General features: G+C 43.3%; 1 protein-coding gene across 4 annotated transcripts in view; it reads left to right on the top strand.

The window, feature by feature from the left end:
• The window catches only part of LOC118514144, a 182,098-nt gene extending 164,295 nt beyond the window's left edge, over positions 1-17,803 (top strand). For 3 of the 4 annotated variants that reach the window (XR_004906576.1, XR_004906574.1, XR_004906575.1), the window contains 4 exons: positions 2,170-2,319; positions 3,446-3,691; positions 8,112-9,193; positions 11,136-11,274. Coding sequence is in view for 1 of the 4 variants with exons in the window: in XM_036060755.1 (XP_035916648.1) it covers positions 2,170-2,319; positions 3,446-3,691; positions 8,112-9,067; positions 9,099-9,193; positions 11,136-11,364; positions 16,875-16,986 (1,788 nt within the window). In the remaining 3 variants the exon portion in view is untranslated. Of the gene's footprint in view, positions 1-2,169; positions 2,320-3,445; positions 3,692-8,111; positions 9,194-11,135; positions 11,365-16,874 lie in introns of those variants that run through there. The other variant, XM_036060755.1, reaches the window with a different exon arrangement.
• Positions 17,804-24,400: the final 6,597 nt, after the last annotated feature.

Raw genomic sequence — 24,400 nt, 5'->3', positions numbered from 1 at the left:
GTCTGTGATTTATGACTTTCTTTGCAACAACTCATGCTGCGAAAAACTTAAAGCCCTTTCAGTCTCCATATTCAAACCAAACTCCATTAAGACGTTCAAAATAATCTCATGTTTAATCTTTCACGATCTCATAAACACATCCTGCTTGGTGGGCCATTAAACTTAATGTGGCTCCGACCACGCTATAATCTCTGTCGCTGGATCGTTTTCTAATCTTCTTTCTCGTGGGAAGATTTCATTCGTTTTCTCACAAAGTAATTCCACAGATTCCTCTATTTTTAGTCGATAATCGTTTCCGTCGGGTCAATATCATTTATATAAGACATCGACCAACGTCTTCTGACACTCCGACAGTGACCGCCAAGCTCAACCGCCCCCTTACACGATGAATGGTTGTAGAATCGAACGATGGGGAACGAGAGTCCAGACATTTCGCATCTGACCTGATGACTTCGTTTGCCGTCAGCTCACGACAGGTCGGTGGTATGGGAGTTTGTAATTAATTTTCTTAATCACATTATCATCATACTTCCGGCCCAGAAACTCCACCATAAAATAAGACTGAGAAGAAACCAAGGACGAAATATTACGTCAATATTGCCCAACGGCAGCTGGATGGTGTGTCAGAAGAAGAAGGCAAGGCCAACCACTGAGCATAAGCAAGGGAAGAGCCGAGAAATGGAATAGAAAAACACGCGAACGAAATGCGACTTCAAGTTACCGGCGCTATTGGCTGGGAAGTCTTGAAAAGCCCTCGCTTTGTGGGAGATCAGAAATGGAATAAGCTAGATTAAACATCGCGCCTTATCGCGTGAGATTCAAATTGAAAATCCATCTTTCAACGTTCTCGGCAGTTTGAACGGTGTTATTGCTTCTACAAGTACGTCGATTCGACTGATTCTTTTGCTTTCCAGAGTGTTGTGTTGATGTGAAAATGGTCTAAGAGCCTAACGAAAATAGACGATGACCTTAATGGTGATTTTCTTAGGTCAAGTAGCACAGCCAGAGGTATCTGCCAAAAGCGGTTTAGTTATTTGAAAGCGTCTGTTGGATGGTTTTATCCCCTCGAGGTTAAACATTCCTCTGAAAAGTTTTTCTTGGAATATAAACTGTAACTTGATGTAATTACTTTCACCAGTTAGCAGTTCTCATGATGTTTAAGTCCTTTGAAAGCGTCTCTGAACACGTATAATGTTTTATGTTTCATTGGATAAGAATCTATAACCTCAAATATTATGCAAATTTAACAATCAACGTAAATTTGTCCGTATCACCAGCATCAAAACAGTACAAATCGATATGGGATCCTGAATTGAGACATAGATTCATCATCCATTTCGTTCTTTGATGATACATCTACACCGAAAGCATCATGAAATTGATATCCTCAAATGGCTATAATGCCTTTCAACACTTCAGGCTATCTCCTCCCTTCTATCGACACACTTTCATGAACGTACATTTCAATGCTTTTGGCTACTTGTTCACGAAAGCGTTCAGGATCAACTCTCAATAACCGAAATCAAGCTCGTAATTACACAAATTGACCAATAACCATGCCTAATGGAACCGTTCACATATCAAACACAACTCTGCTAGCAGGTTCTTCTCTTGAGATGGAATTTTGGTCACTGGACGAAACAGCTGATGCTGCTTTACTCTGACAATCACGTCCATTCTTTCCATCTAACACTCTAATCGAACAGGAAGTGTGGACGTGTGAAAGTGTCACCAATACGGTCTCCTAATCTATCATTGCTGTTACTGTTGCTGGCGTCCTGGGCCTCCCAATTAGCTCTCACTTCGGTGTGTTTGTCCGACTTCATTCCAAAGTTTGGTTGCCTTTCTGTCCACTGAAACGTTCGACACAGGGTTCAACATTACTCTAGATTCGAGGAATTGATGATGAGGCCCGTAGTTCATGCCCTCAAACCCATTACATTATGCCAAGTTACTGCACATTACTCTCACCATTTTATCCGATTGATAGGACTATTTCCAACCCAATTTTAATCTCAGCTCCGATTTCATACGCTTCATCTGCTTCGTTTCCAAAGTTCTCCCTATTCTTATTAGCTGCTTCTTCCTCACAGCCCATTATTCTTCTCTTCTCGCATGCCTATGCTCATGTCGTTCTGTTTCGATTTTCACCGAATCAAATATTTACAGATAATACCGAATCCATTAAGGCCATTATATCAGTACAGCCTGGACAGGAAAAATCCTCGCCAGCACACCTACACGTGTGAGCAGAACGCACAGATTTTGCTGCGGCTGGAAAAGGACCGTCAGAAGAAGTTCGGCTCCATGGGCAAGTTGGTAAGTGTTTATTCGTTTCGTTTCGTTTCGACTGTGATTTTATACCCATCCTTATTGCGTTTGTGCTTGCTGTGGTTGAATTGATCGTCTCGATATAGAGCCGTGGGATGTTATTGGCGTCTTTATCATGTTTTTGACGCCTCACACCGCCTTAACGATGTGCGTACGAGCGAAGAACGCGAAAAGACTTTCCAACCACACTGCCTACAGCTATCTCGGAAGACTTTGTAACGGTCGTAACGCTTGCTTACATTTCGCTTATGCACCTGTCCCGAACGAACGTACGACAGTAAAACGTTCGACGAGATGAAAGCATACATGGATGGTCCTCCAGGCTTTTGGTATACTGTAACAACAAATTCCCTGTCCCGTTAGATCCCAATATACGCAAATCGAAAATCTTCCGACACACACGGTTCCAAGAACACGAAGAGAGCCACACAACCCATCCCACCGAGGGTTCGAGTGACTAGAGAATTGCTTTGAATTCAACAGACCCGAAGCTAAACGGCCTAATTTCAACTGTTTCGAGAGCGGTAGCACCATAAACGGATGGCATCAAATTTCAACAATGACAGAAACAATTAGCTTTCTCCCCACCAGCGTCAAAACAACAAAATGGCGCTAGGACAAGAGTGGGCCGGCTGCTCGTCAACGACTTATGGGGCAACGATGACGACAAAAGGCTTGAGAAAACTAATTTGCTAATGAAAACTCAGTCGGCGTTTACCTCACTCGGCCGTTTAGCTTTGAAAAGGTTGTAGGCTGCATTTTCCACCATTTTGTGGGTTGTTTCAAGTTCCCGTAGCAGGAGCCCCTTCTTCGTAGCCATTTCGTGAGTAAAATAAACGACTATGCATTCGTTTGCCAGCGTTGATTCGGGTGCAATGCGTATCACTTTCGGAGTACTCTTGGCAGTGTAGGACTTCCTATGACAACCCTCACGGCACTTCTAAACTGTTGTTATATTTATCCGCAACCCATCAACACTACGACCACAGCTCACCACAACAAAACTGACTCACAGGCACAGACACTTCCGAAACCCACAGTTCAAAGTTTTCTTACACCGTGAAAATTGTGCATTAATGCATCTATTCGCTTCTCTTGCCTGCTCTTCTCATAGCACCTGGCCACATCAACCGGTGACTTGAGCCTAGCGACCGCAGCGACGATGCAACGACACTCCAGCATAACCGGTGCATCCGTGCCGACGTCATCCGTTTCAACTCCAGCTCCAACGCCACCTTTACCTCAGCTAGCCCCAACTGCAGCCGGAAAAGTCACCGGAAACGCGTGCAAGGTAGCGGCCAACGTACTCTCGTTTGACTGCCAGCATGGATCGTATCCAAGGAATGATAATTATGCCGAGGTAAGCTTGCACGTCAGCTACATGCCACGTTTCGCTACGTTTGATGTGTGTGTGGAACTGTGCCGGGATTACCGGCATAAAGAAGCAACGGTTAGGGAAATTCAAGAACTTATGAAAAATACTTATTTAATATTTAACATTCATTTTACCTCATTATTTTCGGGAGTGTATGCCAAAACCCCAGTTAATATCTGAAAACCAATATCTGTATCAGAATTCAGAACATATCGCCCAGGTTTTGGAACTTGATGGAGATTTCCCCCTTATCGTTTGTGCAAAGGATCCATTTTTCTGCTTTCGGCAAAGGTGACAGCTGTCAAGCCCAATTGAGAAAAGTAAAAACATAAACACTTGCCCTCTGCACAGGCTTTAACGCCGAAGGATCGACCGACTAGTTCCGATCTAAGCTCGCATGTTACTTGACTACGAGAGGGACAAGACCTAGGACGAGTTATTTATCTCCTGCAAAGCAAAAATAAAATGGAACACAAAACTTTATCGCTTCGAAAAGCAAAACAGATCCGAAAACCCGCAGCACTTTCCCTTTTTTAGACCCGCGATCAAAACCAAACGGTTTCCCACGTCCACCTTCCCATGCCTGAATGTCATCGATGGCTACTTCCGGTCATAAATTATTGGTAGCTTAGCCAACGGTTCGTCTCCTTCTGCCCCGGCATACACAAAATTTATTGACCATACCATTCTGCGGCCATGGTTTCGGAGTATTATTTATGGAATGTCCTTTCTGTCCAATGAAATGTGAACGTGGGGAAGGAAATTGCAAATTCTTGTTTTGCCCACTTCCCAGCGCTAAGCGACGTGGGTTAGATTCAGTGAGCGGGATTCCGAGCACTACGAAGGATTCAATCAAGAAAACGTACAGAGGAGCTTTGCCAAAAGGTGTGAGAACTCTCAAAGTTTTCGAGGATGAAGATGGAGAATTCCGTTTGCAAATTGGCACTCCATTTTCCCGCCCCAGCTGGCCGCAGTTGTTGCATTCCGATAGTATCGGCGAAATTGTTTCCATACTGCCGGCCGGCCCATCCACGGGAAGTGTATGGGTATTCCAAGGGCTCGGTGGCATTTTGGGACAGTCCAGATTTATTGATCAAGAAGAGATATTCATTTTGGGACGAAGTAGGTTTTATCTGCTCCCCCTGTCTTTGTCGAGCAAGAACAAATTGTTTATCGTCTATACGGGTACAGCTTCCAGGTTGGGATAGGATGGACATCGATCATCTTAAGATATTATTTCCTTCGAACTTTTAATCCATTCCATTAAGTTTCATTCTGCTTCCAACATACCTGAACAGCCAATGTTTTTGAATGCTTTCTGCTGTGGGTTCTATACAGTGGCCAGCTCCAGTAATATGAGATGCTGATGCCTCGGCATCGGATTAAAGCTATTCCTTTTTAATCCTTCACAATACGATAAGAGACGGTGATATGGACATATTCCCACAAACCTCCACAGCGAAATAGAATAAAATGGCTGCTTGTGTTCTGTGCGTCGTGTTGCATTCCATTTATATCCCTTTTGAATAATATCTCACAGCCAGCAGAGCCGCTTTTCACCGTTAATGGAATTTTTAATGTCTTTCAATGCTTTATTTTCGACCTAAAAGATAAAAGCATACCTCTTCTTTTAGTCCTGTGCATGTGTTCTAGTGACAAATTTATTGAAAACTTGAAATTATGGTTTGCCAGCCTATACACATTTCCTTCTGATTCATACAATTAAAATAAAAAAGAGTATTTAATTTCGATACTATCAGGAGGCCTTGAATCAATTCCAAAGTCCAATATCATAAAAGTAACTGAAAACACATTCACTCATTCATTTTCCTCTACCATTGAAAGGTGTAAAGGGAAATTCCACTGAAAATCAATTTACAACCTAAGCTCATTATGCCTTCGTTAGCTGGTTTGCTCATTTAAAACGTGGTACATTTACTTGCATTAATTTCCGAGAAGAGAATCTCTATCACTCCTCAATCTCTATCATCTAGTGCAACTACATGCACTGACAAGAAACCAAGACTGTGACCGGAAGGATCCTTGTTCTGGATCATAAACAAAAGGATACCTGGGACCCGTGATGCAGTTTGATTCCTGGATCTCCACTGTGCCAACTGTTTCTCATGATCAACACCCAATTCTGAGTATTATACGTCCCCATCTGGCATTGTGAGAGTAATGTTATATGGTGTTCGTCCATGCAATTTATTCCTCACAAAATTGTGTTTCACCGATTCGCCGTATTCCGATGCTCACTCACAGCAACCAGTAAAATATTTGCTTCTTTAGCTTTTTATTGAATGTCATAAAATGCATTCCTGCCATGTCACGAAACAGCTCAGCGCCCAAGTGAACATAAAACAGTCCTGCTTAAGCACAATCAACCGAAAGAAGGAGAAACAACACAAACAAACAAAATTGTTACGGCTTTGCAATCGCAATTTGCTACTCGTGCACACTTTCAACCAGACCACCGACCTTGAAGGAAGCGGGAAGAGTGATTCTGAAGAAAAGAGAGTCCAGGAAGGCGAAGGAAATAGAACTGTAGAGTTCTTAAAATTTATCGATGCGGGTTGGCATTATGTTGATCAGCTGTACTAAAATGGATTTTTAGTACCATCCTGTTGTACTTCAAACGTGACCTTAGGGATCTGTGAGATTGAAAACACCTACAAGGCTTATCGAAATACAACTATAAAACACACGTCATCAAATTTCTACCAATGTGGAGAAAAAAAGACTAAATCTATTATTTTTTAAGCATTTCGTAATAATTTCGTGCAATCAAGTTTAAATGTAAAAAAAACCTTCAAGTAATTTAGTTTCAAATAATTACCTTCAAGAGCTGCTAAATTTAAACAGGAATTCAGAAGCTATGAGATTATTACACCACATCATGAAAATAATTAATCGCTTCATTTTTATAATGTAGTGAGCACTACATTATAAAAACGATGTAAATGAACTTCACCATCTTACTGCTTCTGAGCCTTTCTAAGCGTATTAATAACCACGAAAATGAAAACCTAAAGCAAGAAGAGCAAAATTAATTCCAACTGCAGACATGATGAAGCAACATGCTAGATCTACCCAATTGATGACCTTTCACTGTCCTTTTCCTCCTTTTCTAGAACCATATTTTAAGTTTGTTAGGCTCGTCCTCGTTAGCATCGTCAAGATTGGGTTTTTTCTGTTGCTTCTTCGGCATTATCCTTTTGACCAGCTACCATCGCCATTTTTCTTCATCAGCAATCAGACACATATTTAATCTTAAAACAAGACCAAACCAACAATAGCCGCTTCATAATGGAAAAGAGCCAAAAAGCTTCACGCACGGTCTCTTGCGAATTTGAGCGCTTGTTAGCTGATAGCCTCAAAACAACGGAAGAGTCTCAAAAAGTGAGGAAATTACAACACAAAAAAAACAACAGCTCCGGTGGCGTGAAAAATGACGAACAAGACAAGCGCATGCTTCTGCATTGAGACCGAACAGGAAAAACGGGAACAGAATCGTGGGAAAAAACAAAACGCGTACAAGAATTGGAATACACCTCTTGTGCAGATGGATAGACAGGACAACACGACACGGCCTACTGTATCTGTGGCCTCGCTGTGTTCGCCATTTCATTCCACGACACGGGAAGGCATTTATTCTCCTCATTTCCATTATGGCCCAACGTCATAAATATCCGCTCCATCTGGCGTAGTCAGATCATTTCTCTGCTGCCACCAGCGAATAATGGCGTGGATGGAAAAAGCTCGTAACAGTACGGATCATGGCGTTGTTGTGCTTTTCCGGTCTGTTTTGCGGTTTTCCGCGACCGGGACATTACCATTAGATGCATCTCCGGCCGGTCTCGTACTCGGAGGAGGATGCGTTAAATGTGCCAGTGCTACCGGAGTTTGTCATCCCCAACGTTTGCGATGCTCTACAGCTGCAACTACACGCTGGGAAGGCTGACTGTGGCAGGAGGCATCAGTGAGAAAAATGAGTTGCCTTCACGTCCGAAGCCATTTATTATGTGATTATGGAATTGTTCTATGCATTTTTCTTGTTGAACCAAAGTTGCATTGTCTATTTCGATGCATCCTAAATGCATTTCCCTCATTATTTCTGGGAGGATCTCAGGAAAATGCTTCATTATGATCATGGCGTTCTCGATAACATTCCTCCTTAAAACAATTATTATGATTATATTTTTGAACTTCAAACTATGCAAAATGTGATTCACGATTCTCGAGAACGATTCGCTCACATAACTTCTATTCGAATCACTCACAGACTCACTCTTGTTGCACATTCTTGTTAGCCGTTCACAATGCAATATCAGTTATGCAAAGAATTTGTGGTGTTTGTTCAGCAACATCATATCATCATCATTCTTCCTCTCTTCGCTTGCAGGACGATTCGTTCAGCGAAGACATGATACCTCCTCCGCCGCCTCCACTCAACAGGCGCCCCTCCTACGGATACGGCTGTGTGGTGCAACCTGTTGCATCCGGACCGGAACCGACACACGCGGACAAGCCGACGATGTACGAGCCATCGTCCCAGCCCTCAATCCCCAATCCCGCAAACGTCGGAAGCTACGGACGTGAAGTCGACGGCCTGATCGGAACCATGAATCAGCCGGATCTGTTCAACTTTGCCTCCACCAACACAAACGGATCGCTAAAGTCAACACTCAAATCCGCCAAATCGTCGGCAAACGGTAAAACGACTTCCGGCTCATTGGGCATGACCGCCGACGGCAAGTCGAAACTGAACGACCCGCTTCCGGTCATGATGGTGGACCTGATGAATGGCAACACGGCCGCACCGCTTCCGACTGGGAATGATCCGCCCGGCACAACAAAGCCATATCCGCCTTACTACTTCGATGATAATTATCTCCATCACCACTACTACTGCCGGAATGGAGAGGATCGGTTCGGAGAGACCGGATCGGATGTGCCGCTAAAAGAAGCGATGGATGCGGGGCAGCTATATCTCTACCATCAACACCACCACCACCATCCGGACTCGTTCACTGCCGGTTTCATTCCTAACTACGATGCACTTAATCTTCCCGCCAAGTACAACACGATCGGAGCGAACGGAGATTTACAACTGTCGGGGCACTTCTCTGGGTTGGGCGGTGGAGTAGTCGGTCACCATGCCAGCTCCTGCAACATCAATCAGTACTCCGGGTCAGCAAAAACCAACCTCATCGCGTCGCATAACCATCCCTTCTCCAACTCGATCAGCAACTTCAACTTCAATCCCTCGCAGTACTTCGGTTCGGGCCTGGAACCTGCTCCCGGCACTACCATCATTCCTGGTGGAGTAATGGGAGGTGTGATGGGAGGTGGTGATGGGTTTCCTTAACGGGAGGAGGTGGAGCTGTAGCCTTAACGGGACACCCAATAAGCAGCAACCACACCCGTGGAAACATCGCCAATGTCCGAGTCGTGGTTCGAGTAGTACCGGTTCCGGATCATCAAGTAAGTATTTTGCGTGAAGAAGGCTCTGCTCTGAACTGGCAAAGTAATCTCAGGCTCAGAATTGTACAATGTGAAGAAATGATAAGTTTCGAGATTTAATACCATACGGCTGCTAAGAATCCTTCCAAGAACAGTAGGTCGCCTTGTCAGAACAGGTAGCAATTCCATTATTAAACCATTTCTAACCACGGCATGTACACATGTCGGTGTGCGGTTCCGGAATTCCAACCGAAATGATTTGAGGTTAGCCCATCATTAATATCCGGTAAGCCAGCCACACCACTAACGAACGATACGAAATTCACACAACTTTGCGTTTGCATTTAAATAGTTGTGCTGCGACTGTTGAAGGAGCTTTTGGTCGTGATTCACACCATAATGTTTTGGTGGGTCACCGGAGAGTTTGCTATAATGGCTTTGCAATGCAAGGCGCCAAACTAACCACAATAGACACCGAACGGAGGAAGTTGTTCTCAGCAGGGTGATGATGATGAGGCTGATGTTTGCCAGAAGGAGCAAATTTAAATTTCTAATAAATTATTCATCATGCAGAGAACAGGCAAACGCAGCCGTAACCTCATTCTCTTACTTTGACGGTACGCTAGGGTGTTGTTCAATGTTCGCTGGACACGATTTCTAACGCTGCGAGTGATGGAGAAGGAGTTATGTTTAACATTTATCTCCTTCAAAGAGTGGACCAAGCGTACTCGTGCCCCATAGTTTACAGCTAATGAATGTACTTCAGGGTCTAGCAGCAGGAAGCCAGGATTTGGTAAATCTGTTGCAAAATAACCCTGGAATTGCTGAAAATGTTTCCCCGAGAAATCCATCTAACCTTTTCCTCGTTCACTACTCATCCTGCCCATCACCAACCTAACAATCCTACAAAAACAATCCTAAAGCATGTTAAATACTCGCTCTGAAGTTGGCAAAAAGTGTGTAAGATTAGGTGGAACCAAGAGGGAGCGAATGTTGAAGCAATCCTGGACGTCAAAAGGACGCAAATTAACATCGTTGCAATTTAGTTCCCAACCCTCGACACACTCACCAAGAGGTATATTCCTCTTGACAAAACTGAAACTCTCTTCCTCTCGAAAGTTTCCCATTGGTCCAGCTCATCCGTAGCCTTGAAGTTAAAACACTTTGTGCAACAAATAAATGCTAATCAGCGCTGTTAGTCGATGGGAAAGCGAACGAGTCGCTCTGTCGCACGGACACGGCACTGGCGATGACAGCACGACATGGCCACCGCCACAGCATGGAACCGGAAGAGTTGCACATTTTATTTTTCTTCGGTGGGTCTCCTAGAGCGCGTAATGGGCCTCCATCACGACCCGGGAGAGTTAAGCGATAATTCTTCGAGCAAACAAAACCGTTGCATTTTAACAGAGTGCCCGGTCTCGCCGCTGAATCTCCAGTTTTTCTAACGCTGATGGATAAGAATTTGTCCCTAACAAGACTAAAGTGGATTCATTGCATTTCGTTAAGTGACAATGTATTTTAGCGCAAGCAAACACTGAGCGTCGTTGAGACCTGCGTTTATGCCGACTGAAAACAGTGCAATGGAAGGGATCTACAAACAGCAGCTCAGATCGTGTCTTATGCAATTATATTGCCACCTGCTACATAACCTACCGGTCTTGACATCTATACGCTTGTGAGGATGTTTTTTCTTCCGTCATAAAAATGTTTAAGAAATTAAATTCAACAACACTGAAGCTCATGTTCGATGCATTATTCTTCACTTCGTCGTGATCTTTCTTCTCTCATCAATCACACCCAGTGAAGAATTTCCTTTGCTAGGAAATCCCACTCTTTCTCATCTATCTTCATAAAAATAAACTTCCCACTGTCTTGCTCTTCAAAGCCCCTACACCATACAGGCGATAGTTATTGAACGATAGAAAAACTAATCAAACAACACAACTTGCTTCCTCCGTAGAATGGGATCTTCCTTCGAGACAGTGGCTTGCGGTGACCTCCATACTGTTGATTGCCGGAGCAGCCGGAGTGGCCGTCCCGCTCGCCCTCAAGGTTTCGTCCGGTGCGCCCCTCGAGGAACGGCTGCAGGTGGCTACGCAGCTGCTCGACACAGTGCCTTTAATCGATGGTCACAACGATCTGCCGTGGAACATACGGAAATTCCTGCACAATCAGCTGAACGATTTTCGGTAAGTAAAGCCTGCCCTTCCCGGAAATACATGGCTGAATGTGTGTGTGTGAGTGTGACATTCTTTATCGTCACACTCTGTGTCCAATTAGTAACTTTTTCAATTTAGTCCAACTTCCCCAAACAATATTTTCGTCCTGCAATCGGTGAGGCTAAAGCTGTCTTGAGTTTGCAATTGCGCCAGAGGTTTCAGTTTATCCGACAATGATTTGAATTATTTTTCTAAAAAGTTTATATTTTTCTTATTAATATCAAATGATACCGAATCAACCTTTCCTTTTTTCACAAATTACTTCTTCATTTCCATCTGCAAAACCAGGAACGAAGCAAACCATTTCTCGTGCCGAATTTATTGAACCAATAACTTATCCTTACCGGCACATCGCCACTGTGTAAGAGGGAAAATGTTAAACCCATTAACACGGCCACCCATATAAAAGAAGCGAGGACCCATGGCTGTTGATTGAAAAATAATGTAAATTAATCTCTCTCGCTCTCTGCTACTGCTCGCTAAGAAGCTTATCAGGCACAGCACAACTCCGATGCGCCCTTACGCAACCGGGGCCAAACCAATGTGCCAACGATGCCGTGGAAAGATAAAATCAATGTAAAAAAGGGCAAGGGCCGTTGTAAATGAAATTGGAAGAAGAATAAAGCAAAAAACGACACTAGCGTAAAACGCTCCACCATTTCTTGCTTGCACGGGTTGAGGCAATGCAAATTACCTTATTCCGTAACAGCGCCAACACAGGTTCCGGTACGGCCGATGAACCGGAAGCGGAACCCTGGCCTCACCACACGCTTGATGAGAAGCAATTTTATTGAACTTCTTCGGTCGTGCTACCATTCTTTTTTTGTTGTTGCTCTTTTCTTCTCTTGTTTACTCTTTCTTGATTGGGGCAGCTTCAAAAAATCGAGACGGTTTCCTACGGCGCGGATCATTTTCCACTTCAACGCTCCGGTGCGCCGTGTTTCAAAGCATGGAAATATTAATTTACCCTCCATCGATTCGTTAAATGAATTCCCAATCAATGGCAGAAACTCCCGATAGTACGTGCCGAACAGTGTGAACGTACCGGCGTAGCTCATTCAATTAATTGGATAATGTTAACCTTTTGCACGAAATGAGATCACCGAGCGGCGTCACCAGGACCTTTGAGTATTATACATCGTTTCTTCACTGGACATGAAATTGTTCAAAGATCAATTACTTACATCATTGTTAGTCCTTAGAGCTCTTATCAACAATAGTTTATCACGATTAGAATTGCTTTTCCTTTGCACCTGTACTGCCACAAGGAAACTGTTTCGTCGAGGACATCCAGTTTAATCCAGATTGCATTCATTCACATCACAATGTACAAATCCTCCTTTGTTTTATGTTCGCTTGATAACGAATAAAGGGAGTGGACACCGACAGTCTACAGGAACAAGGTTATCTCATCTCAAGAAAATACTTCCATCCCCATATCCATCCATGATAACGAATTAATTGATGAAGAAAGCGCAGGAAGCGATAGGGTCCTAGAGCACTGAAGAGTTTAATGAGGAAAGATTTAATTGAACTGGTTCCATCAAGACTAATTATGGTGAAGCGTGTCGAGTGCTTGGGACTTTGCAATTGTGTTTTCTCAATTCATATGGTTTTTGTTTGTGCTTTGAAATTGTGTTGTGCATTTGCTAAATAAAGCTTGCCAGGACATTACTTAATTCATGTTCATGATCAATTCTTCCATCGCGCAATATATATTAAAATATCCTACAAGCACCCAAAAACTGTCAAATTCGTTCATTAATCGGTGTCCCGTGCGTTTACTATGCCCTCGGGAAATGCTACATCACTCTCACAAACCATTGGCCGACTCAAACGAAGTGGATGCGCCGAACTATACGGCTTACGGCATGGTAATTGCCAATTTTTACATTACTGCCGAATTTTGTCAAAATTTGTCCCGTGTCGAACGGATGGTCCTTAAAAAGAGTATTTCACTTCCCTCGATCGATCCGAACCCGGTCGCACTAAATATAATGCTTCCCCGATGAATGCAGTCCCGGATTACGCGAGCTTCTTTCTAATCTAGTGCACCTTCATGCCATCCTCGTGCTATAATTATAGTTAAAGCGCTCCAGAGAGACCATAAAAGATAATTAAGAGATTACTCACGGTTGGTTGGGAATGGACCACGGTCCTTCTGTTCTAGCATCGTTTGACCACCGTGCTGGGTTAAAAACCCGCATCTAAAATGGTGCAAGTAGGATGGGAGTCAGTCCACGCTATTGAACGCAATATCATGCAGAGACTCATTGTGGTTGCATTTCCACCGAAATTCACTTATGCATTTCACTGCGGCGCCGATGGAGAATGCAGTGTGTCCTTTCGCTCTGTGTCCACCATGCGTTCGCCCTAAACACAGTGGTAGTCCTTACCCTAGCTGTTGGGTACTATTTTCTAATCAGGATTCTTCGCACTGTGATGCTTTCGATTCACGTCTGATACTGTTTGTTCTTACCAACGCCTCTTGAAAGGTATGGATGGGATTAGATTTTTGGTTTTCAATCGCCCTATCGCTATGACTCTTGAAGAGCCCTGTAGACTCCTCTCGGGAACGCATATCTACGCATATCCCATTAACGTATCATAGTGATGATCGTCGCCTGTACTTCTCTTATTCTTTCAAATTATCACCATACTCTTGCTTTTAGACAGAAGCTCAGAAATGATCAAGAAAAAAATAACAATTATATGCCAGCCTTGATCTTCAAATTAAATTATTCCTAAAAGCTCCTCTATTATTATCTATCGCTCGCTAATTAGTTAATTGCTACCAGGCAGATACAATTAGAACGATTCTACGCCCGTTTAATTTGCATCACTAATTAATTCAATTCGATCACCCGCAACAAGTAACACAAAGCATGTTTTAATGCAGTTTTCCACTATTTGCCCATCTAATCACACTTCTCGTGAAACGAGACGACGACCCACATACCACACCACACCAACAACCTTCAATAACCGCAGAAACTTAACAATTTAATAGCTCTCTAAGCACTCACTTCCTGCTCTGCTGGTTGTGGAACCTGGAAAAGCGCTTCGACTTGTGCTCTTCGAAAACGGTTTAGGAACCGTCAAGCACAAAACGTCAACGAAAGTAATGAAAATTTATTCATCATCCGTCGCAACTTCTTCTTAACACAGTCAACCGTCAAACCGATTCCTCTTCGCACAATAGCACGCTTTCGTTATCTTCCTGTGCCCCGGTTTTATTCACTCGACCATTCCATCCCGTGGGAAGTCTGCAATAATAGAAGACAAGAACAAACGCGGGACAGATTGCTGCGGGAGTTTCGAGCAGCAAAAGGACCGACAAATTGAAGTTGAATTCTAACCTAATTTCCTGCTGGAACGCCCTTGGCGCTCTAGCTTTCTTTTTTGTGGACACAACACGACTACTGCTTGATTTCGTTAGAATGCATGTCCAATTAATGCGGTACAAATAAGCATCCAAAGCACCAATTTTAGTTTATTTATTTTACAGTACAACCTGTATCAGATTCGACGGAACCCGTGGGTTTTGCAACAACATCAGATAATATCCCCCCACACAGAACCCTGGGCTATTTTCTTTTGTTCCTTCACTCGCTTCATTTTACCGAGGCGAACGTTGTACCAAAGCTTAATTGACGCGATAAAAGTAGCAAAACTAAGGCAATTCTAACAAATAACAATGGGAACCAAAAGGATACGGAATCCTTGAAAGCACATCCGTCCAGAACTTTTGCAGACTTAGCCAACGAAAATAGGGAGCTTTGCTCGGCCCATCCTCGAACGATGCCCGAATGATCCGTATATTTCTCCCATTTATCTGACCATATTATGTACCCATCCAACAACTCCATCCGTCTTGTTTGTCAGACCTTTGATGACTTCTTACATGGCATTCGCAACGAAAGGGCAGCGGCTCGGAATATCCTTCTCTTTTTGAACGGAGAATCTGGATCCTGCCAAACACTTACCACAGGCATATTCATCATGGGCGAAGGTTAAACTTCGTGCTGCAGCTTTCTGAAGCTTATTACAGCATTGCGACCGGTTACTTTCGTCCGCAGTCCTGGTACACAGAACGCCACCAGCTAAAGCAAACCCAGCACAAAAACCTAACTATCGTCCTGACGAACGAACGACGGAGCGTCCGGATTTGACAATAAAAATTCACCCGCAGAGAGAGAGAGAGAATGAAAAGGGGAGAACTACTATATCGGTATCTGCAATATGAACGAGAAAAACCCTCCGAATTGGCTCGTCCTGTAAATTGCTGCGGAAGGGCCCGACCTAACTTTCACTTTTGATCTGACAGTTCACACAGCTAACTACTGTGTGCCATAGAGCTTTCACAGTCGTTGTCGTTGACGACAGCTAAGGACACGCTGATGCTTATCGTTCTGCGGGAAGTTGACGTTCCATGTGTGGCTTTCGTGTGGTGTATTCTTACCTCAGCCAAAAAAAAAAACACTCTAATTCAAAAACCCTTTATGATTTTAAACTATTTCCAACCTCAAACTGACTGATTGCTAGTCAACTCACCAATATTCCCCGTCCACCGTGCATTGTCACACGACCTTAAAATGTCACTTAAGCGTATTCCCTAGCACGTGTTTTACGCTAATTTCATTATTAAAATTCGCGGAACACACACTTTCCGCACATTCATTAGACGAATTTTACCATTTCGTTCGGCACCAAAGGCACCAAACACGTGCACCCGCAATACGGAGTACGTAGGTGCCGGAAAATTTAAGCATGCAAACTGCATACGAATGAGTGAAACAATTCGTATTGGTGTTTCGCCCGAGCAATACATAACCACACCGGGAACTGGGAAGAACAATGCGCATGTGTAATTAACGTATTCTTTCACTTGTTACATTACCGATACACAATTTTAATCTTTTTTCCACTCAGCAAAACATGCCAGAAGCCTGAAAAAACGCCGGGTAAAGGTTATCCTTGGAATTTAAATTCTGCTTTTATGTTTAAGTTTGAGCAAAACCCCAGTTACGCGTGGAACACACCGCTACGGGTTTACACTTTTCCAATTAAGGTTATGTCACTGTGCAGTTGTTTCGTGTAGTTGGACGTCATAATTTATACTACTCCGGTTTTTTCTGCTCCCAAACAAGAGCTTAAAAGCTCATATCTGAGTCCGGGATAGGAGATGTTAGAATGGGTATTAGCTCAAGCCACCATAGCAGGGAGTTTGCCGCGAGCTTGTTAGTATAGTCCCCGTGGTCTAGATAGTGTCAGTTCTGAGCCGGGTCGTAGCATAACAAAAACAAAATCAAACACTATATCCCATTTCTAAAAGCTTTTTTTGGCTTGTACGTTGTTGCCAAAACTAAGTTGATCTTGCATGTCCAGTTCAGCATAAATTCTCATTTATATTCCAATTTAAAGTTGATAACTTGTTTCACTATTTTTTTTTTCTGCTGCTTTTCTGTTCCTTCTTTCAGGCATGCGAAAAATGAAACACGGACCGTCATGATCCACCTGTCAGAAATCCGCGATGAAAAATCGTGTCCATCCACGGTTCTACGGTGCTTTGCCAGGTCACCAGGTAAGTAAGAGGATCTTGGCAGCATGTACTCGATTTTTTCCCGGTAGCTCAGAGCACAACTATCGCCATCATCAGCACGGAATCGTTTTGAATCATGCTCGTCCGTGGGATAGATTGATGAAGCTTCACGTCGATAGTAGACATCACCCGTGAGTGACATCGCTCGTATGGAGCTACAACGTGACCCATCGTTACACGTTGCCATCATCCAGCAAACGGGTGCTATTTCAATTGACACGGAGCTGAACAGTTTCCTGCCTTTTAGGGAGAAAACAACGGGCAGTGGGACATATGAAGCGAACCCACATAAAAGGAACGCTCACTTTTCAATGCAGGTTCTCTGAATGGTTTTGATCTGCTGCTGCTGCTGCTCCTGCTACTAGAGCCTGCATAGGATTCGGTTCCCAATCGGATCACGATTTGGAGCATAAAGGTTTAGCCATATCCGTGTTAATCCCGCTCTGTCGACAGTTGCGACAATTGGTCCTATTGGTCGACGACAATCGGATATTTCGATACCGAAATGAGGCAAGGTGAAATCGGATTTTAACTAAAACCGGATCGTATTGAAATGGGCTGAATGATCAGTTCCGGTAAACTATTCCCGGAATTGTTTAAATGGATGTTCAAATAAGTTTTAGATAGTTTTAAATGACGTGCAGTGGCTGAAAATGAAAGTAAAACTACATAGTGTAAGTCGCTTAGAAGCTTTTTGAGCTCATCTAGAACTAAGCTTTCTCAACACCCGCAGTTCCGCAATCTACTTAAATTCAGGTAAGTTTAACTATAAAATTTAAGCAATGTAGTAATAAACTATGCCAAACAGCCCTCAAAATACAATTTGGCCTACTTTTTGTGTATTGTATTGTATTGTATTGTGTCTATATCACAAACATTTTTCCGGTGCGGATGAAGACTAACTAAACGAGGTAGGTTAATAATTACAGGTTAATGTATGCTCCAAGATTTCCTTCATTTGCTTACCACATCACAACCAGATATGGCCCATAAGAAAGAAAGAACATAATAATCCCTTTGAAGCCTGTATCTTCTGGTGTAAGTAAAATGTCCGTAACATCAAAATCCGCGAAAATCCGCCTTCCTTTCGGTTCATTTTCTGCTCACTTTTGCACTCAGCCGGTTCTTTCTCACACGAGCTAAGCTAGCTTACTTTTATCTGTCTAAATACAATTAAATTAGGCACAACACCTGTTGGCGGTTTATCGTGCTGTTATTATGCGTACCATCATCCATCACCCCGGCTTCGCGAGAGCTTTTAGCGAAGGAAAACCTGCCAAGATACGTTCTCTGGTACGTACCCAGGGGTAGTGGTTGAGTACAGTTTACCCCAACAACTTACCGAAAACCCACGGATGGAATGCTCAAACGGTTGAGCTCAATGGTTTAAGGGAATTTTTCTGCAACCGACAGCTGCCCCCCGAGAGGTTGAATACACTGAATTGTCACAACTGTTCTGCTGCTGGCCAATTACAACGGGCCATCAAGCAGGGGGAAATCTGTTCTTCCTTCTCTAGAGCGACCCAAAAAGTCCTCCAAGCGAGAGCAGAAGATGAATGCGGAACGTTTTATTTCCCTTGCCGATTGTCGATGATAGCTGACCCGGTACGCATACGACACAGTAACAGTAGAAAACTTCCCAAAAGGACAGAATGCACAACAGCGCCGAAAAATGGTCAAACCATTCTCGGAAGCCATCAGAACCAGAGCACAAAAATGGCAATGTTTTAATTATGGTGTTATTTTTAATTAAAATGTTCCGGCCTAAAGGGTTGCGCTGCTGCTGCTGGGAGACTGTAAATGGCAGATGGTAAAAATTGGTAGCCAAACCAAAATAGACCGGTAGGCGAACTACCCCACAAACTCGCAAAAAAAAACACTCTTTCTGTAAAAGCTTCCGCAAAAAGCTTTCCTAAGGGTTGGTTCGGGGTCAGTTGGCGATAAACAAGAGGATGCTGCCGGTCCTCCGAAATTCCCCAACGCAATTCGACAAGAACCTCGGATCCCCATCCCAAGCCATCTTCTCTGATGGACGGTCCTCCAGATGGCAAGGTGATAATTTGTTTTGCTAACTAAATTAAAAACTGAATGTAGATTTATTCCGGACGATATTAAATTATGACCTGCAGGAGCAGCTCTGAGGGGACTTGGGTTCTTTTGCTGCCTTTGATAGCCCACCAGGCCACTTGCGTTAATTGGGTAAGGGATAATATTTGGTCCGAAGTAGCTGCGGTGTCCGCTTTTTGTTGTGGTGATGTTGTTCATTGACGTTCGCATTCTTCTGTCTACCCTGCTCGATTCTTCACGGCAGTTGAGAATCAATTTGTTAAGGAAAAGGGATAGATCTTAAACACAGACTAGATGTGCTAAAATATTCATACCTGCATCCTGAAGCCACTTCGAACCTTCCTACTTGTTGAAACATAGTTTTGAATTTCGTTCAGTCGTCTAATTTCCATTTTTCGCATAAATCTCGTTCACTGTTGCACTGTGTCTGTCCCAACTTGCAGTCTCTCCAGGATCTGCACCATCGAGACAATAAACGAAGCCCAAACTTCTGATGTAGTAGCACAGCAACAGACACAAAGGAGTTGGTGCTAAAATCGCAAATTTCAGCACCAACTTCATCTGGCTTTAAAACAAAGTTCAACAAAGCGTTTTATCGAGAAGCTGCATTGCTAGGACTTCATAGGTACTGTTTAGCTGAATGTTTGCTCTGCTTTTTTTAAATTCCAGTAAACTGTACTTTGGGCGGTCCGGTGGCCGAGGCGATAAAGACGCCAGTCTTCTTGAACACGGCAGGACCGGTGTTCAAATCCCATCCAGCAGACCTCCCCGTACGTAGGGCTGACAACTTTGCTACGGGTAAAATCAAATCGCAGAAAGCCAGAAATGGCAGGCTGTAAAAAATACTGTACCTCCCAATACTAGGATAGCTAGGATTATGTTAAAGGTGAGTTTTTTACCAACCCTCAAAGACAAAGAACTCATTTAATAACGTAATGCCTGCCGGAAACAATTGTTATGCAGTCATTAATTTCCAGCAAAACCTGCAAATCGTTTCCAAGAAATCGAATCAATTGCTTTTACGCGAGACAATCATCTGACAGCGTTCGTCCTTGAGGTTTCCGGACGTCTTAACGTTCATCCAACATAAACTTGCTGAGATTTAATATTTACCAGCTCCGAGTCCAACGCTAACCCCATTTCCTGGCGAGACTTACGGGCAAATAGACACACACACACAGCACACTGAGACGACGTACATCGTCTGATTCGATTCGATTCTCATATCCTTCTATTTGCCAGTTCGTTATCCTTTTACCTTAAACCCGGCGAAGGGTCGTCCGGTTCTACCAATGGCCACTGTTCAACGAAACGAATAACAAATGTTGATGATGTGGAAAGCTCGAGTAAATACTAGCGTAGCAAGAGTAAATGGTGCGCAAGATGAAGATCGAAATCCATTTGAGTTCTTTATTACAAATTCTTCTCGGAATTCTCATCGTCACCACCTCGGATCACCATCCGACGAACAGGAATGGGAACAAATGTTGAGTGGCCACCGAAAAAAAGCATCTTTCATCCGAGATTGAGGAATGCCGGACCAGAGAGCCAGGGAAGGTGTCCTGGGTAGGGTAAATAAATATTCAAATAACCTTCCACCTTGTCATACGGCTTGGGAGTGTGGTGTCGCTTTTTCTCGCAGACCTATGCTGAGATTGGTACCGAATGGTTTTTGTGTGTCAATAATCATCACCACCAAGACGTCGACGTCACCCATCGACATGCTTTTCCAAGCTTGTGGTGTGCTGCTCAGCAAAATCAGAATAACAATTTGTCACCTGGCCGCATGCTTCCGTAGCCTAATTCAATTTAAAGTTTTACATTCTAGCACACTGTTGGCCCGCGCCGGGATATTCAGCAGGAAAGAAGTGGCTCTTTTTAAAACACTGCTTTACATAAAACTTCAATTTAAAGCTACAAGAAGAGAGATTTTCTAGTTTTTTTTTCATTTACGATGGTATTTCAGTAGTCTAAAGTCTCCTTCTGCGTTTCATAACAATTAAGCGACTAAATGTGAGCTCATGAATGTGTCAAGTTTAATCATTACGAACAGAAACTTTCATTGGTTACAGCAATACTAATTATCATATAAATCTAATAAAGCTCCTGCTATTACATCTCCGTCTGGTCGGTAGAACAGCATTTTCGCAGGTCCACATTTTGAGAAAGAACTTACACAAAACGTGTAACACAATAATCCCAATCAGCAGACACACCACGACCACCACCAGCAGTGTCAACTTTGTCACTGACTTTAACATCTCAGACTAAAACCCCGTCTTATTGCGACACTGGCCCTTCAGTTCTCGAGACTATTACAACGTCTACGCTCGCAGAACCGTTCGCAGAAAGTTCGTCTACAGCGTTTGGCCAACCTGCGAGGCGCACCAAGACAACAAAGAGAATTACAAAATAAGGTGAAAACCCTCGGCGCAATTGTTATACTTACATAAGTTGTGCTATTGACACGGATGGCCTGCCCAAGCAGAAGGACCTGGGAATAGGAGTTCGAGGGCAGTCTCGCAAAGCAAATCAAACATCAAACCCGATCCATGTGAATGCGTTCCTCGCTTTCTGCACGATTGCCCCCAAAAGGATCTTCAATCATCCCTGACCGCTGTGCCGGATATCAATTCCATCCATTTCGACGAATCCTTGTAGTGAGAGAGAAAGAGAGAGAGATAGCAGGGGGCAAAAGACGTCTACACACAGAACAGTTTCAAACACTTCAAAGCGCAAAACAGACCCGTAAAAGACAGGGCCAGAGAGGGCAGTAGTCGAAAGAAACTTTGCTTGATAAACCATTCACGTTTATGATTAAACTAATTTTCCTACTGACGGTAAAACCCGGAGTGCTCTGCATACAAGATTTGCTCAGTTTTTGAAAGCTCTCCAACATTCGAAAACATACCGAGAAGGTGGCGAAGAACACGCTGGCAAAGGCTGAGCCTGCTACTACTGCTCGCCATTACTACTGCTACATCCAACTTGAAGCTTTTTTCTCTTTCTTTTTTGTTAAAGCTTTGCATTGTTTGTCCTACTTCTTCCCCTAAATGGCCCGTTTAGACCGTGGAGCGTGCTGTAAACTTGTTCAACCCCGAAGGCTTTTTTCGTTCGTTCATCTCTCAATCTTTCATTTCAGGCTCTTCTCGGTTTCGCTTGTCCAAAAGAATGGACAACTTCTAGGATTCACGGTTTTTCCAGCTTTTCTCCCAGCCAGAAGTTGTATGTATTTATTTTTCCGTCTCGCTTTTACATATCGCTCTACTGTTGGCTTTTTTTTCAAAGCTTTGAACTTCGGTAATATCGTCGATTAGGAGTGGACCAACTTTTTACCCACCCAGTGTGTGTGTGTGTGTGTGTGTGTGTGTGTTCATCTCATTTGCATCCCGTACCGCATTGAAGGTCAGGAAATGATAAAGCCTAACTTCCCGATGAGGTTTTGCACTTTTTCTCGCAAACACTTTTTCCACTCCGTGTTGTGGTTGTGGAAAGTATTGATAAGATTTTTGTTTTTTTGTTCTTTGCGTTCCTTTCACTTCTTCCAGAATTCCTTAGCAGATTAAGCACAAAGAAAGTGTTGTATACTCAATGACTTTACCTGGGTACAATTTGCATAGATTTTCCGTGATAGTTTTTTGTACAATCGACGCTGTTTGCCTTGTGAGCCTCAGTTTGTATCAGGCAGGTTAGTGCCGAGTGGGTTAGTCCTTGGTGAATAGAAGAAGTTGTGGACGAGTAGTTGCGCTTGTTAGTGTAAGAGTTTGAAATTGCTTCATTATGCGAAAACAAAAAGTTTGGCCCAATCTTTACGACACTTCGGGCACAAGATAGCCCAGGCCCAGCACAGCTGCTTTATTGCTAATAACAATTTTGCTACACTAGCAAATGTATTTATTATTAATGAGATAAAGATCGAGGAGGCAAACGTCTATTTTTATTCCCACCGTGAATGATGCCTTCATTACGGTATGAACAGCTTAACAAGCACCAGAAATTGCTGAGCTGACAAACTAATCTGTTCCTAAGCCTGGAGAAGTGCTGACACACTCGGAACGATGCAACGACGAAAGGCTAGAGTGCTAGAGCAATAGGAACACACATGCTGAACCGAAACTGTACTCCGAAAAAGACTTTTGACGTAATCATACAGATAAATTCGAATTAATTAAAACTTTTCCCTCCTAGCGTACGAAAGCATTCTCATGTGCATAATGAGAACGCGTCCTTCATCCATTTCCCAGCTGAATTCATTCAGATGGAAACTCTTGCTGGAGGTTAAATAAACTTCCTTAAATAAAACGCTATAGATCTTCACATCGTCTTGTATGGGCCGCGCATCTGACATCACATACCGTCCCCGTTTCTAATCTCGGTACATCGAGAGAGACTTCCATTAGCGCAAGTTTGCTCCACCAAAGCACACAGTAAAGAGGTAAGGGGATCGAGTCGAGGGCTTCTGAAAAACTTCCTAATAAGCATTTACAAATGTAGAAATAACTAGAGGCAGGTGAAAATTATGTGGCAATGGATTGAGTGCATAAATCACAGGGATGCACGGCAAAAAAGCGAAGGGAAAACGCCATCACAAAGTCGATGCCAAAGTTTGGCCTTTCGGAATACTTCGGCGAAAGCTTCGGCGAAATATGTGTGAAAGTGGGACAGTTGGAAGTTTTCTTCCCTATTTTCTTTTCTTTTTTTTGTTGAATGATAAATTGGAGTTACAGGAGTTTATTGGGCAGTGGGATGGCGATGGGAAGGTTCCACGCACGCACATCATTATCATGGGGCATCATGATTTGTTGGCTTAGTTGGTTGGTCGGTCGGATATGGGGGATGGATGTGACTTTCCCTAGCTGATGGCCAATGAACAAGATGTATGTGTATAGATGAAAGCCTATAAAAGGCAGGTAATTTGTCATACAATTAATAAGAGCTGTATGATTTGTTGCGGCCGTACGAGCGTGGCTGATCTTTCGTATGTTTTAATGAGCTGTTTAATAAGCAGTTCGAGCAGATTTTATTGAAAGCAATGCTGTTAATTTATTTGGTTATAAAAGTGGTGCCGGTGGTAAATGCAACAACGGCATCGGTATTCACACAGCAGGACCGGGGTTCAAATCCCATCCGGACCATTACCACGCAGAGAGAACTGACTATCCAACTATGTGGTAAGTCCAGCAAGCCAGAAAATGGAAGGCATGACCTTAAGTTGCATAGGTTGAAGCTAAGGACTTCTTGGCCATTTATCATAGTTAATTAGTCATATATAATATCTTCTACCTTCTGGCAAATGGCCTACACATGATGTCCGCTCGACAGTCTTGTAAAGTGCAC

Source organism: Anopheles stephensi, chromosome 3 (genome assembly GCF_013141755.1).
Source record: "Anopheles stephensi strain Indian chromosome 3, UCI_ANSTEP_V1.0, whole genome shotgun sequence".
Classification (NCBI taxonomy): Eukaryota; Metazoa; Arthropoda; class Insecta; order Diptera; family Culicidae; genus Anopheles; species Anopheles stephensi.
This window is presented reverse-complemented; position numbering and strand designations above follow the sequence as displayed.